The 22,839-nt window shown below is 41.3% G+C and overlaps 1 protein-coding gene across 9 annotated transcripts in view; it reads right to left on the reverse strand.

The window, feature by feature from the left end:
• Positions 1-1,535: 1,535 nt before the first annotated feature.
• foxp1b (forkhead box P1b) overlaps positions 1,536-22,839 on the reverse strand; it is a 285,913-nt gene continuing 264,609 nt past the window's right edge. For 5 of the 9 annotated variants that reach the window (XM_036571534.1, XM_036571535.1, XM_036571537.1 and 2 more), the window contains 9 exons: positions 16,380-16,467; positions 14,925-15,008; positions 11,118-11,307; positions 10,206-10,282; positions 9,384-9,485; positions 7,675-7,796; positions 6,608-6,677; positions 6,149-6,315; positions 3,160-3,304 (listed from right to left, as the gene is read on the reverse strand). In XM_036571534.1, coding sequence (XP_036427427.1) covers positions 3,160-3,304; positions 6,149-6,315; positions 6,608-6,677; positions 7,675-7,796; positions 9,384-9,485; positions 10,206-10,282; positions 11,118-11,307; positions 14,925-15,008; positions 16,380-16,467 — 1,045 coding nt within the window. Of the gene's footprint in view, positions 3,305-6,148; positions 6,316-6,607; positions 6,678-7,674; positions 7,797-9,383; positions 9,486-10,205; positions 10,283-11,117; positions 11,308-14,924; positions 15,009-16,379; positions 16,468-22,839 lie in introns of all 9 variants that reach the window. The other 4 variants (XM_036571539.1, XM_036571533.1, XM_036571542.1 and 1 more) reach the window with 1 other exon arrangement.

The raw sequence follows: 22,839 nt of genomic DNA on the forward strand, positions 1-22,839 counted from the left end.
TATAATGTGATGTATGTACAACCTAATGGAATAAAAGCCCACAAAAGCGAAGTCTCTAAGACAGCATACCATGTTTGGAAAAAGGGGAAAAAAAAGGAAAAGTGAGCAACTTTTCTAAAGATTTAAAAAAAGGCCTGAGGTTTGGATTGGTTTGCTAAACAAACAAACAAAAAAAAATGTGTGAACAAATTGATTTTTTGCATTTTTATATCTTTTTTTTTTCTTAACTCTTTCTTAAAATATCCTTTGCTACAGTTTTAGACTAAACATGCAGGACATACGACTAAGTGCAACCGAGTGAAATGGTATGTTTTTTTTTTTTTCCTCTTTGTTTAATCATTCCCTATAGGTTTGAACTGAGGTATGCGTACTAACAGTTTTCTCATGCTGCTTTACTTTAGTAATGTCGAGCTACACATGCGGAGAATGATCTTATCTACCTGCTTGTTCCCTCCCTCCCCTTGGTCTAGAATGTCAAGCTAACTCATAAGAGATAGGCTTTGGATGAATGCATATCTTTCTCATAATTCCTCTCTGGCTGCCCAAGCCTGATCCACAGCTGCCTGGATGTACTTTTTCATTGTTATTTTTGTTTTTTCATGAACCACAGATTGCCATACTTACTCATAGGAAATGCATGGTTGAGTTTACAAAGGAAAAAAAAAGTAATTGCCATTAAAGTACCTTGTACCCAGCTTATTAGTTGACAGGAGTGTTTTTTTAATATAAAAAGTAATAAGTTGACAGAACCTAAAACACAATCATAAAGCGTTTACCATGGTTAACAAAGAACAAAAGGAAATCTGACTGGATTCACATAGTAAGTGGCATACAATCTTTTTCAGAGGAGAAAAAAAATAAAAAGACAACCCTAAAATAAAATAAAACAAAACAAAATGTCATCATTGTGTGGTCCAGTTTGAAGTATATATCTCTTTTCACATTGTGGTATGCAAACCTTTTCCCCTTTCTGCATTTTAGTCACACCGTGACAACAGTGAACCTAGTTTCCAGACAAATTCATCCGTGAATTTCTTTTACAGCCGTCATTTCCTGGTAGAATGCTCCTTTTTAACTTTACATTGGCCCAACGACAGCATTTCTATGATATGGTCATGTGTTTGTCCCAGTCTCTGCCTATCCTCTCCTATTTTGGTCAAAGGCAAAGACTTGCAGCTGCCCATTGAACAACCCCTTTGGCTTTAAACTTCAGTAAAAGTCGAACAGCTCGCTAATTCGTTCACCGTAAGCAAAACTGTGTTGTCTACTCTTTTGCATCCAGCAGGAGAATGCAGAGGATATTTGGCCTTGTTTTCTATTGCATGGAACACAGAAAATCCTTTTTTTAACTCGTAGTTTATCTTTGGTAGTCACAGATAACGGACACATCAACAACTTAAAAGAGTAAAAATGAAAGCAATAACAATAATGGAAATAATAAATAAAAAGAAAGTGGTTGCAGTCATAAATCAATATGCAAAATTTGGATGAGCCTTATAATTCTCAGTTTCTTAGTCTTACTTTTTCTTTTCTTTAACTTTGAAACTGCAGGCAGTTGGGAATCAGAGCCGCTGCTTATTGCAGTCCTCCCCCCCCCCCGGTTCTTTTTGGGTTTGACTAATGTCTAATGTGAGTGTGGAACCAACTTCGTACTGACTTCCAAGGTAATGCGGCTAGATGCATGTGGTTAGAGTGGGCTGCCCCCTTTGCTGTAATGCTCAGTGGTCAAGGCCTCTAATGCCAGCCTTGGCTTGTAATCCCTTTAACCTTTATATCCCATGTGTAATTAATAATAACTGCTAATAACATAGGGAGTGGGCTGCTTAGTGATGTGGGGAAACGAGACATTAAAACAACAGGGAATGCACTTTAAAGTCTTCTAGCATTGCCAGACAGTCCATAAATTACAGAATGGAAAAAAAAGTAAAGAAATGAAAGTTTAATCTATGCTGACAGTTTCGTTTGGGAATCACAATTAGTTTTTGTCTAACTATTATCTCTTGGCTGCTGCTTCCTCCTCTATTCTGACATTTAATTTTTTTCCCCCCTTCACACCAGCGTTTTTGATCAGCGATTCGGTTGCAGCTAACACGCTGCCACAAAAGGGAGGATTTTTGAAAGTATAATTTTATAATGATAAGTCGTAACCTGCGTTGATTTCTCTGTCATTCATTCCCTTGTGAAAATTAAACTTCATTGATGCGTGGAAAGAGAGCCTTCATTACGAGTAGTGCATTTGCAGATGGACTTCAACTGCTTGTGTCTGTCTGTATGTGTATGTGTACGTCTGAGACAGTGAGGTGGCGATCTGAAATGAGGAATAAATGACAGAAAAATACTACATGGTAAAATGTGACATTCTGTTCCTCTTTTTGAAAAAAAAATGGAAAGGAAAATTGGAATTAAACACCACGGAAAGAAACTATACACATTCATTATCAAGTGCTGATCGTACAGAATCTCCACAACAATGGGCATGAGGTCTGATCAGTTTCAGGAAACAAAAAAAAATAATAATAATAATATAGCAAATAACAGCATAGAACAACAGAGGGGACACAAAGTTTTTATTATTTGCCCTCAAACCACCAGACTTACTGAATATCTCCCAGTGGTGACGGAAGCAAACCTAAGATGACTTGAAGGCAGTGACATTTAACTAAATTCACATACACCTTTGCGCACACGCTCTGGGTGAAGGACGTCCATTTGGGGGCTAATAATCTGAGTGTGTGCTCCTCTGTAGTTTTGTAATCAGTGTTACGCAGACTCAGAGGGCAGTCAGGCAGTCTTTCTCTGCGAACGCTTTCACATGTGTGTCCACTCTGGTCTCACCAGGCCAGGCAATGTGAAGATGTAGTCCCCAAGTACCAAATGGCTCCTTATCGAACGCGAGTAGAAATTATGCACTTGGTCTTGTCTTTAAACCCAAAAAGTAGAAACAAATCAAAAATACTCCCAAGTGGAATAGATTCTTTTTTTTTCTCATATCATGTTTATCTCATGTTTAATGGCACTAAGAGTAAATCAGAACTATTTTATAGCTGTCAACAAAAAGGACTGGGAATCCAGCCTTGGGCTTGCTAGGCCTGGAGTGGTCTTGATGATGATTTCAGTTTAAGTTTGGCCCCTCCGGGGAAGACCCGAGGGAAAGAGGCCTTACAGCATGTCCTCGTTCCCGTGGTCGTCCTCGTAATCTCTGTGGTGGTCGAAGTCTGGACTGTGATTGGCTGTCGTCACCAGGGACAGAGGGCCTTCATGCTCTTCTGGGTCCAGTGGTTCTTCTTTAACGCTAATGTGATGCCTGCAGATGGAAGGAACACAGGCAACAGGCCAAGGTTATTATTATTTTTCTCCACAAAGCCTCCGTTCTCATCTTTAAAAGACACACTGTGCACGGACGGTGTGTAGTGGCGGGTGGGGGGACAGAATAGAGGAACAAATGACTGTCCTTTTAATGAAACACTAACAGGGATGGCACACTGGTGTTCCTGATAACTTCAGTCGCCTTTCAGCTTTTCCAGCACCAGTGGAAACCTGGGCGCTTTATTTTCCGCAACTACCCAACAACAGGGGTATTCACTTGGAATTGATAAATGAGGGAGATTAACAACGTGTGACGTGGAGAGGAGAGAATGGACTCCGACGAGCGGGCGGGCGAATGCGAGTAGCAGCAAAAAGAGAGAATAGAGAGAGAGAGAGGGGGCCGTCTGTCAGGCACCCGGTGGCGTTGGATCAGCGCGCTGTGTGTTCCTCTTCCCGCTCGTTAACATGCACAACCTGCGAGGCGGGTCCCTGGAGGACGACCCCGCGCGAGGTTCCGTCATTAATCAACTTCAAGCTGGCAGCCCACAACAACACGGCGAGCAGACAGAGCCACGCACGCTTTAAATGCGCACAAAATGAATGCGGCTCCTCACCAAAGTGTCAATAAGGGAGGAAGAAAAGCGCTGGCAGGGAGGCAAGAGAGAAAACGGGGGAGGTGGGGTGAAGGGGGGGTTTCGGTGGGGAGGGTGACGAGCAGGCTCGACACAAACGCAGGGTGATAAGAAACAGAGCCCTTACGAGAATAATAACGCTGTCAGTTGTAAACAAGGAAAAACATGAACCCCCCGGCCCACAGTCTGGGCAAGGGATTCTCCACAGAGATGAGATCTGCCAAATTTCTCATTATAGAAACACTGCGGGGACAGCGAGCTAGAACGCGAGCCCTGACTGGAGTGGAGGAGAATAAGGGGGGAAAAAGAGAAGAAATATTAGAAGTAGCTGTAGGAGAATCTCAGAGTTAATCAGTGTTGCGAATGCACTGTAAACTACGTGCCTTTGGTACTGCACATTTGGCAAATGTTAATTAGTGACAAACTGTTTTTTTTTCTTTTTCCACTTCTTTTTCCAATCAGTCTGGGAGTGGGGGGAAAAAAGTTCTTCTCATACAAGCTTTGTGCAGCCAGAGTCAGTAAGGAGACTGCTATGCTAATGAAACACCATATTTGGGAGTGAATAATAAAAACGGAGCAAACTCTTCCCGTTCTATCGGTTTCAGATCAAAGTAACTCCACGAGTCCCATTGCCTCCGGTTCTCAATCTCTAGCTGCAGGGCAAACATGAAATTGTTATTATTATGCTAGTGAACCACACGCTGCTTTGGCATTCCCTGTGCTTGTAATTAAGGTTGAAGCCAGTGATTGCAGAGTATCTACATAGGGAGAGAAAATGAATTGCCCTTATCATCTCTAATGCAAAAAGCCCCAGACCGGTGTGATGGACACTTATCTAAGTAAGCGGCTTGAGTGCTTAGCACTTGTTTTTTGTGCCTGCCAATGATCCAGTGCTAGGACAAATGAACAAAACTGTACACAAGTTAGTTTGCCTGTGGTTGTTCATTATGCACTTAAAAGATAATACAGTTATTATATGTGTAAAGTCTTGTGTCCAAAGATGGGACAGTTCATATTTTACTTGCATCTTTAAAGGTAATTTAAATCATAAATCAATAACATTAAATTGCCATATATTTCACCAAGACATGAATGGAATTGGTATGTAATCAATATTAAAAAAGAGATTTGGTGAGATTTTGGTGAGATTTGGGAGTTAATCTTTTCACATTTTGGGCCTAAGTACCCATTTAAGAATACTTTTTGTTTATCAGTTAAGTTAGTGAATGTGCCCAGAGAGGGGAAAAAGTGATATAGAGGCTAAAAGGCAGACAGCCTCTAGGCTAGCATACCATCCTGTTTTTTTTCACCTATCCTGCTATGCAGCCATGCCTGCAGCTATATTCCCAATGATTAGCACAAGCACTTTTCTCCCCCACAACTCCACAAGTTCATTACTGTGGTGCTCATTTTTTCAGCTTTTTGTGCTGAAATTCCCCTCCTGCTCCCAGATATTTTACACAAACGCCAATAAATCTCGCCAAGCAACAAATCAGCGATCTGTCCACCAACATCTGGAGCCTGTGCCGTCTGCGCCATATTTTTTTAGGCATCAAACAACTTTCAGCAGTCACTCCTATACAGCAAGTGTATAGGGAGATGCGGTCTTCAGACTAACCACAGCTTAGCTACATGGAAATCTTGGCACGTTCCGTAGCTTCCCTCCTTTTCTCATTGTTTTTCTCTCAACTGCTTAGAGGCTTTTCGGACGTGTTGTTAGTCTCGTACGGGTGCAGAAAAGAGGGCTGCTCTGTCATCTTCTATTCACGACTTTTGTAAATATTTAAACAAAATGGAGGCAATAATTATGAAGTAACACAGCACAGTACAGTGCACATTATTGACCTCTGCTAAAAGGGAATTTATAAACTCAGCGCTTGAAATAACAGAGGGAGAGAGAGCGAGAGAGGCTATTTTCTTTATGATCCGCCCCAGACTAAGGACTTTCCAAAAGGTGGAGTTTCCTTTTGAAGAAGTCAGCACTGGGTCTCGAGCAGAGTACAACAGCTTGTGAGCTGAACTTCCTTCATGTACTGAATGTGTCTGTGTTATTTTATATAGTGGGTGTTGAGTGGAATTTTCATTGCATCAAAACCTTCTGTGCTTTTGCTCACCATTTTGAGGCACCTTAACTATGAAACCTTTACATACTTAAAGAAATGCAAGCATACACAAATACTGTGCGAGAGCTAAGGGTGTAAAATACTCACATAGCTGGCAGGGGGGAGCGTCCGGGACTGCTGTCACTACCGTTGCTGTTGCCGTGGTCCATGGCCCCATTCATCTCCTCTCGGATAGCGTTGGCAAGCGAGTTAAGAGTGGGGCTTCCGATGGAAGCAGTAGTGTATAGAGGTATGTTGTTTTCTGCCATTGAAGCCTGACAAGAGATGTGCAGAATTGGAATTTAAGAGTCAGGAAGGAGAGGAAAACGTTCATGCAGTGATCTGCATCTCGCAGCTGGTAATTAATGCTTATAATTTGCTGATAATTAATGAAAAGTAGTAAGCCCAGTTAGGATTATGGAAAAAGACACTGGTCTTTACCAAGAAGGAAAGAAAACTAGTGGCTTTTTCCTCTAAACTATAGCCCAGGAAAATCATTGAATGCCTGCATGAAAAAACAGAAATCATTCAAGTTTAAAGCGTCTAGACAGATGCTTTTTGTATTACCTGGAAGGCAGCTGAGAGGGCAGGACCATATCCCAGATTGGTCTGAATATTTTTCACTAGAGCTGGACTTCTGTAGAAATGACCACATACACAGAACACAAACAGTTCAGTCTAAAAGCACCAAGAGAAGAGGAAGCAATCATTCACCTTGGCAAAGCTACACTCTCGGTCGTCACTTATGTGGACTCGAGGAGTATCAACAATCTGAGAAAAAGCATGTATTGATAAATCACTAAGGAGAGTTTCCAATATATGAAGGAAACACTGAATAGTACTTCAACTGTGTGAGGATTAATGGCTACTCAGGACTCATATTTAGACAGCAATCTAATGTCCAATAAAAGGTATACAAAATCAATATTTACAAATGTATTGCCAGACTCTAATCTCATCAGATTCTGCATCACAGATTACCCACATTAAGTCTGAAGAATCATTTCACATAGCATAGAAAAAGGCAGGGTTATTAATGGGGCATATGAAAAGCTACATACAAGATGAGCATATGGCACACAGAAGCAAAGCATGCAAGGATGTAGTTGGAGGGGGCGGGGCAGGGGGGGGCGGTGCTTACTGTACGAGTAGCTCGTCAAAGTTGTCGTCGAGGACATGCTTCCGTGGGCGACCTCGCTGTACGTGGCGGCCCCTTTTAAACTCTTCGTCGTCTACGGTCCAAAAGGACCCAAAGTCATCCTCGACTCTTACAAAGCACTTATGTAGGGAGAGATTGGTGCGCACAGCACCCTGGGAAATGAAGGGGCACCAAGTGAGGTGGGGAAGGGAAGGAAGCAGCCAGGGCAGATGCAATGATCAGACAGACACACACACAGACAGACAGACAGAAAATGGTCATGTGAGAGGGATAGGGAATGCATGACCAAGCACAAGCCACTGTGGGACCCAGCAAGCGGCACTAGCCGGGTAGAGATGCACGCCAATACTAGCAAAGGGGGTCAGCGAGGCAGCACAGTACACAAGATGATGACATGGAATCGCATCCCATTGATCAACAGCAGAGAGACAGGAATGGCCAGCCAGGTTATGCGAGGGGGGGGGGAGGAACCTACCCGCTGATCTTTTGAGGCCTTCTCTTTTGGAATTCTAGCTCGTCGACGGTCCATACCGCCCCTTTAACGTTTTCTACTCGCACAAAACACTTGTGAAGACTAAGGTTATGCCGGACTGCGTTCTGCAGTTGGTGTAAAAGAAGAGAAAAGGTCTATCAGTGCAAAGAGAAGTGAATCAAACATACAGCCGCACTCCATAACATGGGTTTCAATAATGTGACTTTCTTTTATTGCATGTTTTCACTGGAATCACTCCTAAACGCAGTCAAGTTAGACATATGGCTTCCACCTTCTTCCTCCAAACATTAAAAGTACAAAGGAACCAGTGATCAGGGGGCCAATTGTAATGGACCACCTTAGACTGCAAACAAAATTCCAGACTGCACAAACAGTTAGTCAAATAAACACGACTTTTTGGCCCGTCACTCTTAGCTGCGCCTTCAGCCCCTGAAGCTGAACAATAAGGGGAAACTACACAATTATAACATGCTTCACTGTTTGCGTGTTCATAATTTACCTTTCATCAGGTCCATTTGTACTGTACGCAAGCAATATTTAGTAAATAAAGCACTCATTGACAAATGGCTGTGCGTGGCAGGCTTGTCAGCACAGTGCTTTATCATTCGCTTGTGGTAAAAGTAGGAGATAGTTCATCATTTCCTGCCTCGATGCAAAGCGGAAACTCGAACGCTTGAGCTCAATGCAAATATTATACAAAAAAAAATGCTGGCGAGAGGAAAACATCCTACTCAAATGACCAGATTTCCCCCAAAGCTACTGAAAAGTGTCCAGAGTAAACGTAAAAATACTTTTTTAAAATAAACTCGAATGAGAGGGCCCCTTTTCCAGCTCCTTCTAAGGATCATTAAATTAAATTATATTTGGAAAATGCTATTTTTTCATGATAATTTGAATGGAGGAAAAATGCAGTCATAAAATGTGTTCTCTGTTTTGGTACAGAGACTGAAACACAATGGAAGATTCCAGATAATCTAAGGCTTGGTCTTATTAGGCTTTGAATATCTTTGTATTAAATGAGATTTTTCCACATGTGTACTGCACGTGACCTTTTCTCTGTGTTGGTGTGGGAGTTGGTGTTTATTACTACAATGCGCCCCTGTGGAAGAGCTGTCAGTGACTACTGAAGCAGAGAGTTAAGGGCGCCTGTCTCTCTCTGTCTCTCTCTCACTCTCTCTTTTTCACATTTTTACTCCCTTTCGGTCTTAATTTCACATTCTATTTCTTTATCTCCATCTGGTTTTACTCCATCTGGTGTGTGTGGTCCAGTAGAAGTTCTATGATCCCTAAATCCTACTGGTGGTTTTTCTTTTGCCATGTCTCACTGGCACCTCCTTAATACAGAGGTGCAGACTCGTCCTGCAGGGCTTGGTGATCTCTCTTCTCAGCACAGTTGATTCTAATTACTATTGTTAATTACCAGGTATAGTAAATGTGTTAGAGCAAGGAAATCATCAAACAGCCCTTCAGGATGGAGTTGGATCAAAGTCAAGCTATAAACTTTCAACAAACTCAGCACTGAATTTGATTAATTTTTTGCCATGTCTTGAACATATGTTTTCAGAAGACTGACTGATTTGAACTTGAACAGTGTTGTATGCAATTAGAATGGAATGAAGTCCTCATTAATGTACATTAAATCAGGCCAGAAAGGAGAGAGCAGGAAATAAGAAATGGAAATAAGAAATTACCTTCCACGTAGCTGCATTCCGCCTGAAATATGCAAACATTCGCGTGAACCAGTTGTATATCTCGTTTAGTGTTAGCTGTTTTTCCGGTGACTCGAGTATTGCCTGGAAAAAACGCACACACAAACACACATCCACACAAGTGCTGATAAGCAACAATTCATTTTCCACTTCCGTTTCAAACCCTAGCTTAAACAAAGGGAGATGGGGGTTGTGTGTTCAGGCCACATTCCCCTTAATGGAGCATGTAAAACAGGTCTGTGCTGATCCGCTCCCAGCTACCAGCTACTTTGTTTACCGAACGCTTTTTGCGCGGCCTTATTCAAATGCCGCGATTTGAATACATCCTTTTCCGCTAAGCGACCAGAACAAGCGAAAACTATTTCGCTGGGGCCAGATTACAGCACGGCAATTATCCCCAAGCCCAGATTAATGCTTGTGCGATGGCAGATTAGCAGGCTGGCTCCGATAATTGACTGGGCATCTTAAAGACGCTGCAGCCCCGCTGTTGTGTGAAATGAATTTCATAATAATCACACTGGCTGTAATGCTTCATCAAAAGCAATTGTTATATATGAGTTTTTTCCCCTTTCTCCCACACCCTGCTCTCTGACTGGTGAGTACCCTTGCGCCCATTTGCAGATGGTTAATCATGTGTCACAGGGCTAAATTGTATTTGAAATTTAACTGGGTAGGTTCAGGGGGAAAAAGTAAAAAGGTCAAAAAAAAAAAAGTGGTATGTGTGCATAGTGAATATTTATGTGGAATGCAGTGAGGATGCATTAAAGCTGTGGAGGGATAAATACCCAGGGAACAAGTTCGTACCTGCCGTATTAACGATGCATATGTGAACGGAGGACGTACATCTGCATTCATGTAGAACTCCTTGTTTTGAACAATATCTGTAACAAACAACATTCTTAAAATTACAACAATGCAAATCATTATACTTATTATACATTATACTAAATATATATATATATATATATCTGCTGTCGGGACAAAACCTTGCAACTCCATTTTTGTCGTTTTTCGGTTATTGACATAATTTGAAAATGTCTGTTGCCCTTTACACTGTGTGTAAATTTCATGATGAATGGACCAAAAGAAATCATCCAAAATAACTTGGAAAGAAGTCTGGTTCCATTGACTTACATTAAAAGTAAAGTATGTTTTTTCCTTCACCTGTAAAGTTATCATTTTGGAGATACGAGGCTTTCTTCCGACAACAGCGATATACATAATTTCTGCATAACTAAATCGTCAAGATGTAAACAAAGTCATTCATAGTCATTTGATGTGAAAAGCACGGTTCTAAAGAAAAGTACCAAGTCAGAATTGCTCACAGCGGTGGTGATAGGAATTATGCTTTCAAAGCTCCCTCACAGAAAGCTATTACATGAAATTGTTAAGACTGTTAAGACACTGTTTTGAGAAGTGGAGGGGTACATGCAGGGTATTGTAAGGCAAAATAATACCAAAATAAACCGCTATTTTACCATGATCAGGATTACATGTAAACGAACAGAAAACATCTTTTGGATAACAAACAAAATGCCTATACTGCATTGTGGACATCTTAGCCTTTATTTCCTATGAGAACGTTTTGTAAAGAAATCTCAACAATGGAATTATGCAGAAAATTTGAAAAATTGGTGGAAGTTTAAGAGCTTTTCAGAGGTTTGCGCCTGTAGCCCAGAAACCCTGTGAGCAACAAAATCTATGAGAAAGGGCTACCTGGGGATATGGGCATGTTGTACTTGTCAGAGTAACGTCTGCGGATGGGCCCCACAGTGTGTAAGCTGGTGGGTGTGATGACCGAGTGGGCCTGGGAGAGGGGCGTGAGAGGGGCCGTGGGTGTGGTGGGCGTCTGGGGCAGGCTGAGGGGCGGCGAGGCCTCAGGCGCGGACTTGGAAACCAGGTTGAGCTGAAAGGCACAGAACAAAAAAAAGAGACAGGATTGGAGTGTTAATCACTGGTTGGCTTTGCGGAATGATACACACCAGCGCGCTGCCGCTAATTGCGAACATGCCCTTGAATCCACCTCAGGAGCTCTGAGGAGTGTGGGTGGAGCACCGGTTTACAGATGTTCGTAAACATGGGGTGCTCTGCGTGGACTCTCTCCACCTTTTATGTTTACAGGAGCGATGCAGAGGCATCTTCCCTGTTGTCCCTTTTGTTTGATTTGCTGGCATCTCTACCTCTCTTGCCTGAGCTTTGGCCAGTAATGTAGGCAGAAGCAGTCTTGGCGGCTGACAGCGTTTGTTTCCCACCCCTGAGAGGCCCCTAATAAGCCAGAGACAGAGAGGCCAAACTAGACTAATTACAGGCTGCAACTGTATTAGAAGGACCCTAATTAGTGGCTACTTATGGAGGTGATACCATGATTAAATGCCACATCTAAGTGACCCTCCTCAGCAGGACCGGGCTGGCAAAAGATGAGTGCAGAACATTCTGGAGAAAGAGGGTTCTTCCCTCCTTTATCAAGTGGAAACAAAAGGATGGGGAGGAGGGTTATTAGTAATAATGGCTATAAGGTAAACTAATTAAGCATTGAGCTCTAAGTGGTACAGTGGATCTCCCAGCAGCTGTGCTGGGTTTTCGATGCTGCTTTTCTACTGGAGTGGAAAATTCAAGCCTGACCCGGTGCTCTTAGTATTAATTTGTGAGAGTGTGTGTGTGCAGCAGCTAATGACACAAATACATATTTCCCTCACCAAATTGTTCTAATTGCTAATTTGCCAAAGGAGGCCATGTTTCCAAATTAAACATGATTTCTGTGAGGTCTATAGCGAGGGAGGGGGAGGGAAACAGAGAAACAGCGCAAGAGGGCGCGAGAAGGCGGATTTTTGGCCGACGGGCCGCAACTGTTCACGGATTGTGCTAACAAATTAATGAAATGTCAAGGCTGTCAATTGCTTTGGAGGTATCAGATGTCTAATTTTGCACGATAATGGCGCTGCTGACAGTGTAGACGGGGGGCAAGGCAGGTGAAAGCTAACAGACAGTGTTTAACATGTAACCCCCCCAACCCCTCCCCCAGCATCAGCCCACAGATACAGAGCGGCCTGCACAATTACCACATAGCCTATTAACACTCATTACCATCCTGATGCCCCGTTTGATGGACAGGTATATAATAAAGAAACGCGGAGGGCTGTTGCTAACGAATGATTCATCCTTGACACGGCATTGTCACCATGCATATTTTTTTGAAGCAGTTAATGGGTTTCCGTACAGCCTTTTTTCATTTTCTGCTCTTGTTACATCTGGAAGAGGTGCACAAAATCCTTTGTCGTGTGAATTATGGGATATTTTTTGATTTACATGGATATCTACTGCCAAATTAAGGGCTTTAAAATAATCACTTGAGCCATATTTATTTAACAGTTCTATATATAATAATGACAGTCATATGCATGATTAACTTGCGTGCACGAGTGTTTTTATGTAGCTGAAAAACATCACCTCCAAGAGCAGATATGTCCGTACAGCACACGCACTCACGCTCTGGATTAGCTAGCTTTGTTTCATCCATATTCCTCCATCACAAATGGCGAGGAGCCCCCACAATAGGCCAGACAGCCGCGTAATGGCCTCCTCTTTGTTTCCTTTACCATTTGGGTGCTTTCCAGCACGCCCGCAAAAAATGAGACTTCACACAGAAATTAATTAAATGGTAATTTGTGATCTAATTATACTGGCTTTGACTCTCCAAGCTGCTAAAGAAATAAACAAAAAGAAAAAAGAAGAAGGAGAAAAAAAGCTGGCCTTAATTATGGACAGTGAAAAGGTCAGATTTCTGACAAGAATGCTTAGTGACACTCTCAATGGTAAACACACAGACACAGACACACGCAGATAAACAGGCTTAGCCCGAGGTGATGCTTCCCTTAAAATCCATGAATTGTTGATAAATAAGAAGTTACTTTTTGGAATGAGATTAATGTGCCAGAATAATAAATGCGACTGCACAAAAACATCTAATATTTTAATGTGTACAACTGGGCAGACTTAATACATTTTCTAAAATGAATAAACAAAACAAACATTTTCAAAATGAATGTTTTTTTTTCTCCACAGGGCATGTCTAGTTCTATTACTTGACAAAAACTGGGTTTAAAAAAAAAAAAAAGTAAACAAATTAAAAGTCTGCTATGTGCCTGTATCTGTTCTGTGCAATCGTCTCTAACCACCTGGATAAAAAGGCAGCTGAGTAATACAGTAATCCGCCTCAACTGGGTCGTTTCACCCTGCTTCCTCACACGTAGGTCCTACATCCCCTGAGGGACGTGGTAGCGAGCTAACAATGCTTTCACTTTCTTTCTACACAAAGGTCCCGTGTCACTGTGCCTGGGCACACGCTAATCCACACAATCTGTGGGTGTGTGGGTGTCTATGCCTGTATGTGTTTGTGAGACAAAGGCTTTAGCGAGCAGGCTATTGTCCAGCGCTGTCTCCGGGCACCGCGTTTCAACTTTTTAGCCCTGCAGCCTGTCAATAGAAGAAGAGCCTCCTGCTGTAAATAAATGATTAGAGTACTACAGAGGAAAAGAGGGGGGCATTTTTACAAGTCTTTTTACACTTCTATCCAGCAAAGAGTTCCTGCATTCACTGAATAACACTAGTATTGAGTTGGATTGGCTATGAGGGTAATTGATGATATTACAAAAAGCCATGGCTGCAGCTTGAGCTGGGTGATACATCGACTATACCCGTATGAAGTGATAGACATACTGTGATACTGCTCTTCTGTTTCAGCAATATTTTTAACGATATATTTGATATATAATCAGAATTATATCCATGCCAAGCAGTTATTTTATTTATTTATTTATTGTTTATTTGTTTTACATAATCTTTTTGGTGAATTTCTTGAATGACCAATAAATAAACATAGAGCTAAATGATTTGTGGAAAATATCTAATTGCAATTTTTCTGGCCAGCATTGCAATTGGGTCTTTTTTTCTTGGCCCAGAAGACCAGCATAGCCATCTTTATGGCTTGAGGCTTGAGTGCTGAATGTGGTGTGCCAGACTGCCAGTTCACTAGCTCTGCAAATCTATCCATTTATAACTTAAGACAACTGTGAATAATGTAGGTTATAATTAAAATTGAAAATAGCACTCTTCCTGACTGCGGTTTTGATTTAAAAATAAAAGGATTAATACATAAATATGTAAAAAGTATCACCAATAATAATAATAAAAGTGTGGTTTGTGTCTAATCAAATGAGGTCTAATCAAAACAAGCTGTGCCAGGTTTGACATTCTTTTAACATAGAGAACAAGCCTCAAGGAAGCATTTCAGTATCCTTATTAAAGAAATTTAACAGTATCACAGTATACCTTTTATGTATTTGGAAAAATATTGTGGTATTGAACTGTATCAATGTCATGCAGCACTAAATTCAGCACTCTAATAAATTCTTGCTCACTTTGTGGTTTTCTTACAGCGTGCATGCATCACAATGGTGAAAACACAACTATTTTACAATTACATGTAGAGAAATGAGAGGAAATGATGACAGTAGTGCTACTCACTGGCTGTGGGGTGGGTTTGGGCTCCGTGGACTTGACATGTAGGTGAGTCATCATAGCTTGCAGACGTTCTTTGTCTTTCGCTAACTTTAATGAACAAAAGAAGAAAGAAAGGACATAAGAGATGAACAAATGAGTGATGCTGCAGACCATATTCTGCAAAAGAGCAGTCTGTTTTAATTGCAGTAGTTCATCGTTGCAACATCAAACAACAAACAAGCAGCTCCTTGTGGGAGGTTGAAGATTTGACAGGCTTACACGTTGCGGCTTTACAGACTGCCCTTGAAGCTGACCTCAGAAGCCTTCATAATCAGAGACTCCTCACCCAAAAGGGTTTCTCCAGCCAAACTTCATTCTCTTTGACCTCCTTTCAGTCTGTTTTTTTCGTGGATGCCAGTTCACATTATAGAGATTTGTACAGGGTGGGGATGAGTCTGCTAACTTCCTAACTCTTAACCTCCCTCCTTCTCTCTGTCTGAAACTAGCCAGAAACTAACACAGCTAAAAGCTATCTGTGGCACACCCTCTAAACACACTGAACTTTTTTTTTCCCCCCTTCAAGGTTTCAACTTCTTCTGTGTGCCAAACCCACACATAAAAGCCTAATTTTGTTTGTACTGCTGAGCCGTTTGAATGGACTGCATTGTTGGATAAACAGACGCATACAGTAGATTAACATACAGATGAATCAAGCGATTGTTCCCTTTATATTCACATTGATGCGTGAAACCGGGGGTTGGGGGGTTGTTGCCAGAGATGCAGGATGTGCTAGGTGTGGAACACTAAACTGCTCTTAAGATTTTCAAGGGCTGCAGCATTCGCTCGTTCCTGCTAATCTGCTCTAATGGAACGTCACTGTGGAAACATCACCTTCCCTCCCCTGAATGCATGCATAACTAATATCCTTATGCATATACATTAGGTGCCATTACGACTGTTAGTGCAAAAACCACTCATTGCATGTATTAATCAAAAGTATTTTACTTACGAAATGCATGAAAAGTGTGTTTTTTTTCCATAAAATGGAGCAGCATTAACAACTTTTGTCGATCGATATGCAGAACGACACGGAGAACGCCCGCTGCCGCTGCTCTCTCAGTGTCTCGCTGAATGTTTTATTGTGGTGCCAAATAGTTAAAAGTCGTAAATGACTTTAAAACCCAGTAAAATTCAAAATGTAATTATCTTCTGGACTAAGGCCCCAGGCTCTCCATATATCTTTGGCTGGCTGTCATGCATACATAACACATTTTTAATGACTAGTTACTCACAAATGTACAAAATAATTTCATTTTTATTCCCCTGCCCCACCCCCACCCCCCAACCTCTCAGCCACTGGTCAGAGAGTAAGAGACATGGTGGGTGGGATGAGGGGGCAGAGGGGGGAAGATGGACTGATGAAGAGCCTGGAAAAGAAGGAATGAAATGAGGGATGACAGAGGAGAGACGAGACGTTACCTGCAGTTCCAGCTGCTGAACTACTTGCATCTGTACCCGGCACTGGGCTGTACTCCTGTCGTCCAGCGCATGCTCGTTATTCAGATGTCTAGAAAAAGAGAGACAGACTTCATTTTAGCACCACGTTTTACAGCCCTCTATTAAACATTTGATAAAACTTTCATGGTAAAATATTGAATTACATTATCTGCCTGTTATGCAGGGTGACCATTTATTTCTCCATGTTGAAAAAAGTGAAAATGGCCTCAGAGGCACGCATACATAAAATTACAAGGTAATTATAAGGTAAATGAAGGCATGTCCACGTCCAAAACCATGACTTTCTCCAACAAAAAAAAATGTAGATATATTTACAGAAACTGATAAGTTACTTATAATAATTTTAAAATTTTAGATGGAAATAGATATTGTGCATCAGGCTGGCATTTACTCCTGCACCCCATTTCTTCCCCTTTCAAAACGTAAATGGATTCTTCTTATTTTTCAGTGGCTTTTCCAGTTAATTATGTCATTGAGATGAAGAGGACCTAAATGAAGCCAGGAGAAAAAGCCAAAGGACAACAAGGAGAAGAGAGATGGAATCTGTCATAAACTTGAATTATGAATATAATTATGCATGATTATTTTATGCCGCCAAGATCTTCTCCTTCTCCCGCACCACCCCCCCCCACCCCCCACCACGTTTATAACTAATCTAAATAAGTAGCTGGCCCAAGCAAGTCTTTCTCTTTCCTTCTTTTTGTGGTGATTTATATAAAATGGAGGAGATAAGGTTTTCGCCAGTGAAGGAAATATGATTGGAGGATTTTTATCAGGCTCTGCATGAATTACGAGTTCGAAAAATGCTTATGCAGGGGCATTTCATTAATCATTTAATCATAAGCCGAGCAGGATGTTTGAACTGATTTCACAAATACCCTTTCATTTCGCCACTTCATTATGCCCGCTAATGGATCCAATATATTATATATATCATAAATTATATCGCATCGCTGCTGACCATGTAGGTCACTGTCACCAGGCGGGGGCTGGCGGAGCTGAACCGGAGCGATGGTGGAGAGAAAGAAAGTGTGATTCCGTCGCTCGGGCCTGTCTACTTCCCACACGCACACATCTTTGCCATTTATAGCAAATCAAAAAACTCACTGGCAGACAGGAGCGGCAGCCGCAAGAAGAGATACCAGCGCTCGCAGAGATGGCCTAATAAATCTAAAAGATGGCGGTTACCTAGTGGTAGCACTGTTGCTGAGGCAACAGACGTTAAATACAGTGGACGAAATAGACACGAGGGAAGTTTTGCAGTTGACGAGGCAAATGTATGGAAGTAGGATTTGTATGAGTGTTAACATATTTCATATGACTTCATATTGCTGGTGCAATAACGCATACAAATTTTACGTCTAATTTCATAAAATATCAAAAACTACCAGTGCAATGATTTTTACACAATGTTTAGCTTACTGCACTGCATGCAGTCTAAATAAACAGGACTAACTATGTTCCTGATAATGAAAACTGCAGTTGGTCAGTGTTCTTTATGTACCGACAGTGTTTGGAAAAGTGTATCGTGATGTAATTTATCATGATAATGATAAACTTCGTCATATTGCCAACCTCTGCTTTTCAATTCATTGCTTCATAATGACAGCCTGGCTGCTATAAGAGATCCTGGCTGGCTAAAACTCAGAGACTCTGTCTGCAATGCAACAGCAACACTGTAGAGACAGAGCTGCACTTTCTAACAGAGTGTGAAAAAAACAATTATGCAAAAATATTTTGAAATTTGAAAAGATTCACCCACAATTTAACTGTTTCTGTGCTAATAACAAACTGCCCATCCCATTAGGAGAGAAGAGAGAGAGCAGCGCTTTAGCCGCACGATATATATCTGCCTGCCACAATATGAGGGACAGTGAGTGACCCACCCAAACACTACACACAAAGATATCTAAAACTGCCCTGTTTGTGAACACCTTTATGTATATATTGACATTTTATTATTTATTATTTTTTCCTCTTAATTTTCTTTACAACTCAATTCCAAACTGCTATTTTTACTGTTCTTTTCTGTAATTACTCTTCTATCAAATGAAATCAAGAGTTCTTATACTCTGTAATGTTCTAGATGTTCATTTTTTTCTTGTTCCTTCTTGATGATGCTTTGGCAGTACTGTAACTGAATATGGTCCTGCTAATAAAGCTTACTGAATTGAATTGAACTGAATTGAACTGACAATGATTCACATTTCAGTTGATGCTTAAGGTGTTAAACAGATTTAAACCAGGCTGGAATTCATGTTCTCTCGACTTTCAGCACGAGCCTTTTTAAATAAGGTGCTGCTGATGTGTTGGAGGCTGAGAGTGAAAGAGAGATCAAGTAAATATTTCCATACTTCCACCCAGAATCACACCCCGAAAAGAGAAATGGGCGAAGACTGCCACAGGATTTTCAATGAAGACCCTCCTACGTGACATGCTTCGGAATTCGCAGTTCACGGAACCCGGAGAGCCCTCTCCTCTCCCTTTCATCCTTTGTTACACTGGATGATTTCCCCCCCTCCCCCCTCCTCCTTTCCTTCTAATGACATGTAGAGTAAGAGTGCATAATTAATAGGAAATGAAATATTCAAATGGCCCTTAATGCAGCCTCTCGGAAGAGTGTCTGGACAAGAGGAGGTCTGGATGAACGGTGGAATTGACATCGGGAGAGACTATGAGCGCTGGCATGTGTCACTATCTGGACTTCAAGCGAAGGCTGTTTTAAAAGCTTCCTGGCAGGATGACAGCCTCTAATGTAAATTGCCACAATAAAACAAGTTAAATAGACGTCGCTTAAACAGTCAGCATTTTACATGTCATTGAAGCAAGCCATGCTCTTGCTCCAGGTTTAATGATATACTCTGATCCCAGTGGCGTTGGCCATGCCGAGAAAACAGCTATCGCAAAAATCACCGGGCAAACTTGTGATGACTTCCATTGTTTATTGTTCCAAACTGACACAGAGACATTTGCTTGAGCAAATATGCCCAGCAGAGAAAACAACATCGATTACTTGGTATTTTTTTTTTTTTATCTGCCATCAAAACAAAGAATCCTTATTGTTTAGTGGTAATATTTGTCTTTAATTGTTTTTTCTCAGATGCAAAACATTTCTTTTGGGGCCTCAGGGTGGAAAAGTCCACACACAGTATTAGCATATTAAAATGTTTGTTGACAGTAGCTGATTTTAAGCACACAGAGTCAAGGCCTACGGTAAATGTTAACACATTGCGAAGGGGGAAAAAAAAAACAGTTCTAAAGTCAACATTTTTGCAAATGTTCATGGGAAACTGATTCTCTCTAATTATGCCATTTCACATCTCAAAACATGAAACATGACAGGGTTAACTATTAATAAATCACTAAATCAGTAGTTTTCACATATCAATGTCTGTTCTGTTACTTCACATTTCTGGCCAATTTATCATCACTAATTTTTTCCCTTTTATTATTTAAGCCATTTGAAAACATTTCATGACAAATTGGTTGAAATAAACCTTGTAACATCAACATACATTAAAAGTTTACCGCTGGAGGTTTTATTAGGACGCTGCCTCTTTATTCAACATATTGATCCATGGAAGTCTATCTGTGGCTTATATGCAGAGTTTTTTTAACCTGTTAATGCAACAGCTTCGTTTATGTATGTGCTGGAATAAAAGAATTACAAAAATCTTGCTGAGTTTTGGGCCGCAAAATTAATTTTTACATACTTTACCTCACCTATGACCCTGACCAAGCTGTTTTTTGCAACATTCAAGGGTTAGCTTTCATTCACGTAAGGGGCTACTATCACCTCAGTAGCAGTCCTTACTGACAGGAACATCCTAGATCAGCACTCCTGCTCTGAGTAGCTTTATGGGGACAGGCTCAGATCTGATTCTGCATGCACAAGAAGCTGTACAGAGTAAGCTCTGCATGGCACTGCTTACAGTGTCAACAGCCTTGACCTTGCAAAAGTCTCGGACGTCAGACTTCCTGACCCCTGTAATGCTGCTCATGCTGTTCCCCAAAACCTGCAACCCACCTCTCCTTTCAGCCCAGTCGCCCCCAAACAGAGATTAGACTCACCGCCTTTTTTATTTATTGAGACAGCACGACTAGGTATGTCATATTTTCTTTCAAAGACAGAACAAATAACAGACGGGTTTAAAACAACACCTCAGCCCAGTATTGGGTTGTTGATGTTGGCACGGGCTGCGCAGATCTGCTCCATGTTAGCGCGCCGCTTCACCTTTTTCACGACACTACTCTAAGCTAAGTGGCTTCTGCTGACTAAACGCTTCTGCCTTTGCCTCCCTCCGTCCCAGCCCAAAGAAGCTCTTTCAGGGGCCCCTTATCTTCCCACCTGATTTACTCTTTGTTATTTTCATTCGGTCGTATTCGCGCCGTTACATTTGCGATTCTTCCGGCCCGTCAAGCAGCCGACTGGAGGAGCCGCATGTGGGAATGCTTAGCGGCGTTGAGCGCTAACACCTTCTCTGCGCAGGGTGAACCCTCGCCCAGCCTCGCTTAAACAAAGACAGCTTTTGTGGAGCCTCTCCAAATGTTTTCTTAACATGTTCCAAGCAGTTTAGGGCAGGCAAGTAAAGTAAACAAGATGTTGCCACGATAAAAACACTTGTGAAAACACTGCAGAGTGCACTTAGGCCCTTTTTAAGGAGAGGGGCTTTTTTTCTCTCCTTCGCTAAGCTCTCGGATGCTAATTCCACTCATTTTTGTAAACAAATGATGAAGCAATGGGCTAAGCCAGAGAGGAAAAAAAGAGGAGATGGATTGAAAGAGACACTCCCAAACCCCGAAGCATGCTGTAACATATGAGAAACAGGCGTTTGCTTTCCTGTTTAGATATCTGCTGCGCGAGGTGCCGAAAAGAACATGCTCTTTTTTGCTCTCGGCCTGCGAGAGCGCAAACGCAGTCGTTAACGCTTTCTTCCTCAGGTAAACAGAAGGCCGAGATAGATTACGGCATTATCTGCAAAGTGATCTGGAAAAGTGTTTACAGTGCCTCTGCCGTTTTTTTAAACAGCTCTTTAAATAAACTGTGCTGAGAAGGAGCCAGTCTGAAATACGAGCTAAAACACAGAAAAAACAACTGAGAAGAAGTAGTAGAACAGCTGTGGCTCTGTTCCTCTCTCTTTCTCTCTCTGTGGGCCTCTCTTCTGTGCCCTGGATAATGGAACAGTGTCATATCTTGTTTAGAGTGGGTCTAATCTGGCTCGACACGCACTCATTGATCTGCTGCCACGCTGCACATGTTCTCATCGTTTCAGTGGCCATAGCACTACTATGTGTTGGATTACACACACATATACACACACACACACACACACACACATATATATTCCCAACTACACACAGTGGGAGATTAAGAGAAGCCAAGTCTTCCACTAAACTGGAGTGACAAGAGTACAGACAGGGCAGGCTGAGGCCAAAGACCTCATGCTCAGGTACAGCAGAAATCTCCCATGCTTGAAACTCCAGCCACAAGTCTAAAAGCTCACTCACTCACATATCGCAGCTGTCAGAACAAAACCTCGTATCTCCATTTTTGACGTTTTTCAGTTTGACATAATTTGAAAATGCCTGTTGCTCTTTTACACTGTGTGTGAATTTCATGAAGAATGGACCAAAAGAAACAGCCCAAAATGACTTGGGAAAAAAATATTATTAAACTGACTTACATTAAAATTAAAGTAGGCTTTTTCCTTTTTCTGTAAAGTTACCATTTTGGAGATACAAGGGTTTTTGGTAACAGCGATACAGTTACTGTGCAGAAGTCTTAGGCAGCCAAGTAAATTTTAAAACTATTTATCTTGACAGTTAGTGGTTTTTCAGAAAAACACTGCATAACATTTGACTGAAAACAAATAAACACAAACACAGTAAACAGCAAGAATTTTTGGGCTCACTTTATCTAAGTAGCCCCCATAAAGTTTTCTATGAATGTTCAAATGATTAAAAAACTATCTGGTGAAACTCAGTTAATTCTCAACAGAGTTAGGGTTAGGATTAGTACTAGGGTTATGTTTAGGATCACGGTGAGGGTTAGGTTTAGGTTTTGGTATATAGTTGATTACACCCACCCTACATTCCCAGTGCAATATTATATGTCTCGGTGCAATATTATTATTTTTAAGTTATTGTGTAAGATTATATGTATATATTTTAGTTAAATTGGTTTTATCTATTCTTCTATCCTATCTATAGTTTTGTTTATCTATGTGTAAATACTGTTCTCTGCATAATTTGTGGAACTCGCACTCAAGTTTTTCACTCACCTGTGTCCCTGTACTCTTGTGATGTGACAATAAATCTGATTTGATTTGATTTGATTTGATTTGGTTTTAGGTTAATTGTAGCGTTAGAGTTAGTGGTACAGAAGAGTGCAATAAGAAGAACACAGGTTTGGTTCTTGATT

The sequence above is a fragment of the Colossoma macropomum genome, unplaced genomic scaffold (assembly GCF_904425465.1).
Source record: "Colossoma macropomum unplaced genomic scaffold, Colossoma_macropomum, whole genome shotgun sequence".
Taxonomy (NCBI): Eukaryota; Metazoa; Chordata; class Actinopteri; order Characiformes; family Serrasalmidae; genus Colossoma; species Colossoma macropomum.